Source organism: Crocodylus porosus, unplaced genomic scaffold (genome assembly GCF_001723895.1).
Source record: "Crocodylus porosus isolate Cpor-Errol unplaced genomic scaffold, CroPor_comp1, whole genome shotgun sequence".
NCBI classification, from domain to species: Eukaryota; Metazoa; Chordata; order Crocodylia; family Crocodylidae; genus Crocodylus; species Crocodylus porosus.
The window spans coordinates 8,390,503-8,401,240 of NW_017728923.1; the positions used below are offsets into that span (position 1 = coordinate 8,390,503).

At 43.0% G+C, this 10,738-nt stretch overlaps 1 protein-coding gene across 2 annotated transcripts in view; it reads left to right on the forward strand.

Moving 5' to 3' along the window:
* NPRL3 (NPR3 like, GATOR1 complex subunit) overlaps nucleotides 1–10,738 on the forward strand; it is a 64,141-nt gene that overhangs the window by 34,139 nt on the left and 19,264 nt on the right. For both annotated transcript variants that reach the window (XM_019540065.1, XM_019540066.1), the window contains exon 7: nucleotides 5,527–5,608. In XM_019540065.1, coding sequence (XP_019395610.1) covers nucleotides 5,527–5,608 — 82 coding nt within the window. The remainder of the gene's footprint in view (nucleotides 1–5,526; nucleotides 5,609–10,738) is intronic.

A 10,738-nucleotide genomic window follows, 5' to 3' on the forward strand; every position in this document is an offset into this window, starting at 1 on the left:
GGCTAGCACAATGGCAAGTATGGCAGAAGACCAGCTTGGCTTAGGGAACTCTTCAGTAAACAAAATCACAAAAAGGAAACTTATATAAGAAGTGGAAACTTGGACAGATAACTAGGGAAGAATATAAGAGCATTACTTGGGCATGCAGGGATGAAGTCAGGAAGGCCAAAGCACAACTGCAGTTGCTGCTAGCAAGGGATGTGAACGGTAACAAGAAGGGTTTCTACAAGTATGTCAGTAGCAAAAGGAGGATCAGGGAAAGTGTAGGTCCTTTACTGAATAGGGGAGGCAACCTTGTGACAGAGGATGCAGAAAAGGCTGAAGCGCTCAATGCCTTTTTTTACCTCAGTCTTCACAGGCAAGGTCAGCTCCTAGACTACTGCACCGGGCAGCACAGTTTGGGGAGGATGTGAGCAGCCCTCAGTGGTTAGGGACTACTTAGAAAAGCTGGATGTCTACAAGTCTGTGGGGCTGGACAGGATGCACCTGAGGGTACTGAGGGAGCTGGCTGATGTGATTGCAGAACTACTGGCCATCATCTTTGAGAATTCATGGCGATCGGGAGAGATCCTAGATAAATAGAAAAGAGCATACATAGTGCCCATATTTAAGAAAGGGAAAAAGGATCTAGGGAACTACAGACCAGTCAGCCTTACCCCAGTCCCTGGAAAAATCATGGAGCAGATCCTCAAGGAACCCATTTCTAAGCACTTGGAGGAGAAGAAGGTGATTAGGAACAGTTGGCATGGATTCACTAGGGGGCAAGTCATGCCTGGATTGCCTTCTATGATGAGATGACTGGCTCTGTGGATGTGTGTAACAAGTGGGTATCCTGGGGCTGGTCTGAACATTGGCCCACCTACTTGTTTCAGGACAAACTGCTCTTCTGCCATGCCTTTAGTGTAACCAGGAGGCTGCCCATTTACTTGCCCTGTTGTCAAGGGCCTATATATACGGCTCTGAACCTCCCCTTATACCACGTCCCGTGCCCCGCAGATGGGATCCATGGCCTAACACCTGGCCTGTGATCCAGTGCCCACACACCAGGACCCTCACTCCACTGCTTCATGTCGGGACTCTCACTCCTGTGCCCTCACACTGTAGATTGCAATCTCTATGCCCTCACGTCAGGACTCTCAATCTCTGTGTCCTTTCACTGGGCTCTCAATTTCATTTACTCAAAGCTTTCAGCCCCTCCCTTTTCTTCAGCTCCCTGCCTGGCTAGGTTCCACCTCCACACTGGGGCCTTAATCCCCTTGCCCGACACTGGGCCTCAATCCCCTTGCTCCGGGAGCTTCACACCCAGCTCCTCCATGGGCTCAGGGCCCCACCCCCCTGGAGCCTCACACCCAGCTCCTTCTTACACCTCAGGACTCACTGTGAGCCTGGGCCCTTGCTTTGTCTTCAGGGTGTGCTACCCTAGCCTTTCCCCTCCAGAGGGTAACCTGCAAGGCAGTGGGGGCTGAGGCTTTCTGGTGTCCCATACTTGCCCTTCATTGGGGAGGCACAGGTATGACATTTCTTGGAGACTGCCCCGCCACTGGCAGTCCCACTACACCACCCAGGCCCAGCAGGGTGTAGTTTTAGGTCATGCCCCAGGACTAGTAGCCTCCACCTTCCCCATAGTTCCTGCCCTGTACCTCCAAGGTGTTCTGAGCAGCAGCTCTAGCTGTGCAATATTCCTTCTCTGGCTGCCTGCAGCAAACTGTTGGCTCTGCTATTCTTTATGTCTAGCAGCTGGGCCCACTTTCCCAATCAGGTGGCCCTTGGCTGGCCATGTGATTCCTGATGGGGATTGCAGCCACCTGTGGGCTGCTCTGCTGCTAGCTCAGCCCCTTTGAGTAACAGAGCACAACTTGTGCTCTGTTACATGGTGGCTGTGGTGTACCTTGATTTTAACAGGGCTTTTGATACAGTCTCTCACAACATTCTCGCAGGCAAGCTAAGGAAATATGGGCTGGATGAACGGACTCTAAGGTGGGTAGAAAACTGTCTGGATCATTGGGCTCAGAGAGTAGTAATCAATGGCTTGATGTTTAGTTGGGAGCCAGTATTAAGTGGAATGCCCCTGGAGTTCGGTCCTGGGGCCAGTTTTGTTCAGTGTCTGGAACTACCTGAAAGATGGCATAAAGTGCACCCTTAGCAAATTTGCAGATGACACCAAGCTGGGGGGAGTAGTAGATATGCTGGAGGGTAGGGCTAGGGTTCAACATGACCTAGACAGATTGGAGGATTGGGCCAAAAGGAATCTCATAAGGTTCCAGAAGGACAAGTACAAAGTCTTGCTCTTAGGAGAGACCAATCCCATGCACCAGTACAGGCTAGGGGCAGCAGCCCTGCAGAAAAGAACCTGAAGGTTAGAGTGGACAATAAGCTGAATATGAGCCAGCAGTGTGCCCTTGTTGCCAAGAAGGCTAACAGCATACCGGGCTGCATCATTAGGTGTGTTGCCAGTAGGTCAAGAGAAGTGATTATTCCCCTCTACTCAGCACTGGTGAGACCACACCTGAAGTATAGTGTTCAGTTTTGGGCACCTTAAAATAGAAAGGATGTGGACAAATTGGAGAGAGTCCAGTGAAGCGGAACAAAAATGGTTCAGGGGCTGGATGACATGACTTATGATGACAGACTGAGGAAACAGGACTTACTTAATTAGAGAAGAGAAGATTGAGGGAGGATTTAATAGCAGCCATCAACTAGCTGAAGTGGGGTTTGAAAGAGAATGGACCTAGATTGTTCTCAGTGGTGGCAGATGACGGAAGGAGGAGTAATGGTCTCAAGTTGCAGCAAGGGGAGTTTAGGTTAGATATTAGGAAGAATTTTCTCAGTAGGAGGGTAGTAAAACACTAGAACAGGTTACCCAGAGAGGTGGTGGAATCTCCTTCCTTGGAGGGTTTCAAGACCCAGCTAGACAAAGCTTTGACTTGGATGATCTAGATGGGGCTGGTTCTGCTTTGAGCAGAGGGTTAGACTAGATGACCTCCTGAGGTCCCTTCCAACCCTAATTTTCTATGAGTCTGTGATTATCTGCCTGACCAGGTTTGTGCTCCAGGACCCTGCTCTTCCTCTGCCTGGGCCTTGAGCCCTGGGATTGGGCCTTATGCCACCCCTATTCTGATGCAGGTGGCATGGGGTTCCAGAGTGCTAGTCTGTGGACTGGTCCCATACTATTCATTTGGCCTATAGAGCCAGAACTGTGAGCACTACTGTTAAAAGATGTTTTGTTTTCATAACATGTGATGTACGTGAGGGCCAGGAACCACTGGATTTAGGACTTGTAAGATAAATGGTTGTATGTGGGTGTACGGAACTGGACTTGACCTGGGAGGCCTTTTGAATCCTGTTTCCAGTTCCTATTTGTACATACTGTATCAAACCAATCTTCTTTGAAGTACATACAATAATTGGGCCTCATTCTTTAAAAGCAGAAGAAAGAATGGGACACATCCTTAAAAGAGAGGTCTCAGTTCTGGAGGGTTGTGGTATTGTGCTTAAGGTTGGCTACAATATTGTGTGTGCCAACTACTAAACCAGCAGCCAAAGGGACTTCATTCTCTTGGCTATAGCAACAAGGCCCAGTGTGAATACTTGCAAAATGGGGGTTGCAGTCCTTGCAAAATAGAAACTGCAGAGACCTAATGGTCCTTCTGCATCTATGCTACTCTTCTATTAAATGAACAGGCTCTCTTAGGCCTTTTGTTTGCTTTTCCCTTCTTGGTCCCTGAAGAAGAATATTTCTAAACCCAAACCATAAGTCAGTTTTCTTTGTTTTCTGCCCAAGGTTTTCATTTGTATCTCTTCTTTCAGAGAACTCTCCTTACTGCAAAGTTTGCTATGCTTGCCATTCTGTTGTTTACTTTTTTTTTTTTTGGGTAAAGAACACAAAACCCAGATATTTTCATGTCTTAAGGTAGAGACACTTCCTTCGAGTGTTGAGGGAATATTGTTGCTTTTCTGGAGAGCTTTATTTGTTGCCGTTTTATGACAACAGATAATTATAAACTTGGCATAATAGGTAGCTGAAAATAATAATGTTGGAAAGCACTATCATAAGGCAGTGGGGTGTGAATGCTGGGAAATGAGTTTGCATCGTGTGTCTGAACCTGAACATTTGCATGATATTTTTGGTCACTACTCTTTTACAAGTTCAGTATCTAAATCAGGTAGATAACAACATAGTCTGCAATCAGAGTAAACCATCTAATGTTTGAAATAGCTGATAAAGCCTCTAGCCAGGAACTAGGCCATCCGAGCCCCAGTCAGACTTTGCAAAGAGATCTTATTATAATTTTAATATTTTGAAACAAAAATAATAAAATTTCAATTTTGAGGGAAGTCGGAGGGGAAGTTTTAATGAAGACAGATTTTCTGATATTTTTGGAGTAGTCATTTCATTACCGCTGCCATACTTTTGAGTATAAACACCACACTGATTGGGCTCAGTCTAAATGGGGTCTTTGTGGCTGTTGTCATTCAGGCTGGTTTTGACTTCATTTTGGTTTGTGTGCTCCAAGATCATGTATGCTGCACAGAAGTGTTGGCTGCTCAAGTATTTTTCTATTAGCTCAACTTCAAACAGTTAGTTAAAAAAGTGAATGACAACCTTTTCCTTCTGGTACGTTTCCTAGCTGGATATGGAAGTGCCCCACAGACGGTCTCAAACTCAGGCTTTCCCCACTGTAACATTGTATGCTGAGAGAGGCTCACAGTATCTGAGGAAGTAAACTTGGGCTCACAAAAGCTTATACATCTCTGATTTTGTTAATCTGTAAGGTGCACCTCCACCTTGTCTTCTTCATTGCATACGGAGTTACCTAGTCCTTCCTGAGAGGAAGCTTTCCATTTCTGTATTTTGTTTCCAGGACTGATATATGTAGTGTGACATGATGTATTTTCATAAAGTTTGCATTATAGTTAAGGCATGATGTAAAAATTTCAAACTATCTAATATTCCATTTTCTGATATTTATTAGGCACTTGGGAGCCTTTGAATTCATTAAAACTCAGTGGGACTTAAGTGCTTTTGAGAATTTTATCTTTTGTGATGAAACCTGAGAAGCCGAAGATTGACGAGAGTTAGCCAGTATTATTAGTAATTAGGATGGACAGTATATTTTTTAGAGTTCTAGTAATAAACCATCATTAACACCTTAGGTAACTGTATGTTTTTGGATTAACGTCCATAGGGTTTTGTTTTTTTATCTTATCTATAAGATGAGTCCTGTTAAGAGATTTTAAAAAAATTAAAACTTAGAAAGAAAGCCAAAGAAATATCAGCTTCTTGAATTAGTTTGAATTTAAAAAAAATTGGGAACAATTTACTCTTAATTATCTTATATTTACTCAAATAAGAAAGATATGTTGACATGAAAATATAGATTAAACAGACATGAAATTGCCCAAGTCCAGTGTCTCCTTGGAATTGGCTATTACAGTAGTGCAAAATTAAAATGACAGTTAATATCTATAAATGAACTTTCTCTCTGTGAGGACAATTGCAGCTTCCTTGCTTTAATCTTTCCATAGCAACAGAAGGTCCTCAGTCTCCTTTCCATCACATCCTGCCCAAGTGCAAGCTGGCCAGAGACCTCAAGGAGGCTTATGACAGGTAAGTGGAATATTCACTGAGAAGTTGTTTAACCTGTAAATTCTCATGATAACCTTCTGATTTTTATTCTGTTAGTGATAATTAAAGCAAGTAGAGGTTTGGAATAATATACGGATTAACTCTCAGAATAAACTTGAAATATTAGACAGTGCTATTGCTGTCATGGTCTGCAGTGGAGCATTCAGCGGATCATTATCTGTTTCTGAAGACTGTCTTTGTCATTGCTGTAAGAAGTGTATTATTCTTTTCTTGGTTGACAAGAGACAGAATAACAACTTATTTGCCAAGAATATCTTCAACAGTAGTTCTTTAAGAAGGCATTACAGATATTCAGTTTTAAGAGTGCCTCAGCCAGAATAGGTATTAATGCCAGAGACTGCACTTGGGCAGGGTATTATCTAAGGTAATACCCTGACTTCAGGCTTAACACCTCTGGATTGGTGTGAATTTTATGAAATATATGCTTGTTTTTATAGAATAAAACACATTTTCCTGGCCTTGCTTTTGAGAATTAAACATTTCTTACTTTTCTGTTTTCCTCCTGGATTATTAAAGCTGCTGCTGGATGGTAGAATGCTTTCTGGATAATAGCATAGTGACATCTAGTGACAGAGTACAGTGATTGAGATCAATTTAAATTTTGGACCAAAACATCGTGGTAAGGGAAGACATTATATAGCAGTAGTTTATCTTCACTACTCCCAGATCCTAGCAGCTGTTTTCCTTTGAAATAAACTTATGCTATGAAAAAAACACATTTTGAATATTGATCTGTCTTTAATTATTTCCATAGTTTGTTTATGGGTAAAAATGTTGCTATAGACTATTCTACTTAAAATTGGAATTTTTTTTATTTTTAAGGGTTTCTTAATAAATTTCTGTTTGCATTTGTAGTAGAATATGTGTTTATATCATTGCTTCAGCATTACTTCACATTTGGGGCTTTGCAAAGTGATATGTTTTGTATCTGTGTTTGATGAGCCAGAGGCAGCCACTGGCCATACTTTATCATGAGTCGTGTAACTATAAACCTAGGTATTAGTAAGGCCATGTCTTAATTTTATATGAATTTCTAATATAGGCTAGAACTTCATGGGTCTGTGCACAATGTAATAGATAGGGTATGTGAAATTGCATGGCCAGGTTTAGATTCCAGCTTTCCAGTGACTCACTTGGACCAACATTTTCAAAAGGGGGTGCTGATCTTTTTTGGGATACTTAATCTGAGATACCTTGAACTTGATTTACCAGAAATTCTGGTAATGATATGGAATGATATGAAAACAAGTATGCTCCCCACTAGATGGCACTAGAGTATTTCAGGCAAATATAACACACCTAATGTACTTCATTCTGTAAAATCAGTCATACATAAAATCTAAACATTTCTCCTAGGTAAAATATCACTTAAGCCCAGATTTTTGTATTGAATGCTTTTACCTTTTAATAATAATGTCTATGGTATTGGCAGTATATAATTACAGGTAATTATAAAACTAGTTTCCATCTATTGGTTTTCTTGATCAGGTACAAAGATTGTAAGGATGTTGGACATTTATTTTTCACATAAACAGTAATCTTGGAACAAAAAGCAGTAGCTTTAAGGTTAAGAAATGTCAGCCACAGCTCCTTTCTAAATTGGAGTTTTCATCAATTTTGAAAATAGGTACCCACCATAAAATCTGAACTGCCACTTCAGATAACTGAAAAAAACCACAGTCTACCACTGTTAAATCTGTAGCTCTAAAAAGTGTTTTAGCCTGACAGCTGCCCATAGCTTACATTTTTCTTCTTGGAAAACTCCTGTCTAAGATTACTTGGATTCTACTATTTTCACCTCTCTGAAGCTGAAAGTTTTCCACCCCCTACCCCATACATAAAGAACCTCCTCATAATTTTTGCAGCTGACTTTTTAAAAATCGCAACAACAGAACAAGAATGAATAAAAACCCATGAGAGAAGTAGTATGGTTTATTAATTTTCTGTATGAGCTTTTTCTCTCAAAATGTCAGATATCCTGACAAGATATGCAGGCTCCTTAGAAACTTAAAGATGTACTGCAGAGAAAAAATTGTTGTATAGATATGCATATCATAAATGACCACAAAGACAAACTGGATATACATTGCCATGGTCTGGCAAAAGAGGCCAACGTAAGATCTATAGAATTTTGACATCAACATATGAATGCAGGATGTGCTGTGCTGCAGCAATAGTGATTATACTGCATGACAGAGGTCAGTGCATACACCAGCTGTAAAAAAAAGACAGGTAGTGTATATGGAAGAGGTGTGTTTCATTCAAAGTACCATCTAGCCACAGCCTTATATTATCAAGAAAAGACTCCTGACACAAGTGTATAATTGTTTTCCTAACCTAAATAGAATACACCTATAATAAGCATATATATAGAACATTTTATTTAAAAAGTGAAATGTTTTAAAAAGATGAGTGGGTATAATTAGCCATTTGGCAGATAGAGAAAGAGATGTGGAAGTTAAGGCCAACATTTTCAAAGATTCTTTTGTTTTTTGGGTCCCAGCTTGGATTATTTTTTATTTGATTTTCAGAGATGCTTATACTCTGAATTGACTTTAATTGGAGCTGTATATGCGTATAGCCTCTGAAAAACATTCTCAAGGTCTGTTAGGCAGCTAGAATTAGTGGACACTTTACAACCCATACTGTCTAATGTAGGTAATTAAATTGATTTGGAGTTCAGATGTAGTTGGTAAAAGCTCCATGTTTCTGAAAGAGGATTGCGTCTCAGTTTTCAAATGATTTAGAATGCCATCTCCTCAGGGCACAACTAGTGCATGAAGTCAGCCATGCTGTTACTATTTTCCTAATAATAATAATATCTCTGTAGCGAGACTTACAAACTAAGTGTGTTTAGATGAACAGTAGATAGAAAGTACCTCCTGGAAGCTAGAAAAAGCAACTAGTTCTTGTAGTCTGAAGCTCATCTTGACAAGATTATTGTCCCATGAGTATGCTTTCCATCATTTTACTTGGTTAAAAATGAGGTGCTATCCTGCTAGAAGTGAGAGGGGAGGGAACAAAAGCTGTTCTTTACTGCTACAGGCTACAGTTACCCTCGATGAACATTGTCCCGGGATGCGAGGGATGCAAGAATACTTACCGGCATCTCAGGAAACGGCATGTGAAGTATGGGAGACAAAATCCACGTGGCTCGTCAGCCGCCTGTTTATATAGCTGCAGCCGGCCGGTTATGTCAGCGCTGAATGTCAGCTGGCACAAATAAAAATGGCAGCGCACACTGCAGAGCCAGTGGAGAGGGAGAGAAGACAGCAACTGATGTCCCTGCAGCTGAGGCAAGCTGGCACACTGGCCCAGAAGAGGAGGAACATCCGGGACGAGAGTAAGAAGGGAGAAGACGGTCGTCCAGATGGTGCTGCGGATGCGGCTGCAGAGGGACGCCAGGATCGCCCTGTAAAGATCGCAGGGGGTATCCCTGAAGAGATCAGCCCTGGGAGAGAGGGACTGTGAGGGATCCAAGAAAGAGGTGCTGCCGAGGAAAGCATCGTCGCTAGACCAAGAGGTGCCTTGGAGTAGGCAGGGAACTGAGTGCCGAGGCATAAGGCAGCCTGTGCCCTGGTGAAGTGTGTGGGGGGGCAGTTAAAGGGGCAGCACACCCAGTTTTGTGTTGGAGTGTCCTTTTCAGTTTCTTTTGTGTTTGTTCCTCCCCAAGCTCCAGGGGGCATCTGAAGGTAGTAGACACGCACTGTAGGGTTAGACAGTGTTGGGGAAGGGCCCGAGAGGGACCTGGTCGAGAGTCTTAGGAACAAAATGCTGACCAACTCGACACTGCTACACAGGAGGCAGAAGGCCAGGGTGTAGGGGTGGCGGAGCCCTGAGAGTGACCGCTGGGAGGAACCTTGGGCCAACGAGCGCGCCTGATGAACGACCCCGGACACTGAGGTCATCAAGTCGTGGCAGGCGAGCACGGGGTCCAGGCGTCGGCCAGAATCACCAGCTCAGGCAACGGCGCAAGCCCAAGAGGTGTGTAACATCGATCACCTGGGTGAGAGCGGCATGAGAGCAACTACTTGAGTCCTGGCGGTGACAAACATAAAAGGATTCTTAGCAAGGTGAGGGGAAGGAATGGTGCCCTATGACATCTTATGGTAAGAGCAGAGGTGCTCAACCTTTGGCCCTCAAAACACCTGAGCCTCAGAGTTCCTCATGGGTTGGGAAATTTGGCAGCAGGGGAAGTGATAATTGCCAAGCCCCTTACAGCAGGTTGGGACTGGGCCATGCACCCTTCCCTCGGCAAAGCCAGACCTGGGTCCTAATGTGCCTGCCCCAGGTACTGGATCTAGACTGCTAGCTAGATCTGGCCTGAGGACAGACCAGGCATTGCCCATCTGGCCTGCCAGGCAGAAAAGGTTGAGCACCACTATGGTAGAGTATTCTACAGTGTGGCTTTGAAAGCCAACTCTCTCAGGTGCCTTTCTTTTATTTTTTGTCTTTGACTATATGAACAGAGGCTTACATAGTAGGGTGGTGCAAAGTATAAATAGGCTTATGTTTACACAGACTTTCATGGCCCTGAATCTAAATGTATCTCTGATTTGGTTAGTTTATAAGGTGGAAATCTATTATTTCCTTGTGTCCAAATCTGAAATCTGCTTTGTTTTGATGTATTGAGTGAATAGAAGTGGAGAAGCCACAGGTTCTCAAACTTAGTCTCTCTGAAACCTGGGGAGCCTGACCATGGTATGGTATGAGTAATTTTGGAATTCAGAATGTGCTGTATTTCATGGGAATTCACTCTGCATCCCATTAAGACATCTTTAATATGCATCATTACACTGTGGGTGGATCTTTTGAGGTCCTACATATCAAGGACAAGTAGTGATATTTAAATTGTAGCATTGAAGTCCAAGGCAAACTGGGGAGTTTCCAACACTGTGATGTAACCTTGGACATATTCTGAAGGCTTCTGGCTGATGCCTAAATGTGTTACTGAAAAGTATGAAATTGGCTTCCATACTCATTGCCTTACATGTCATAGATTCATAGATTCATAGATACTAGGGTCGGAAGGGACCTCAATAGATCATCGAGTCCGACCCCCTGCATAAGCAGGAAAGAGTGCTGGGCCTA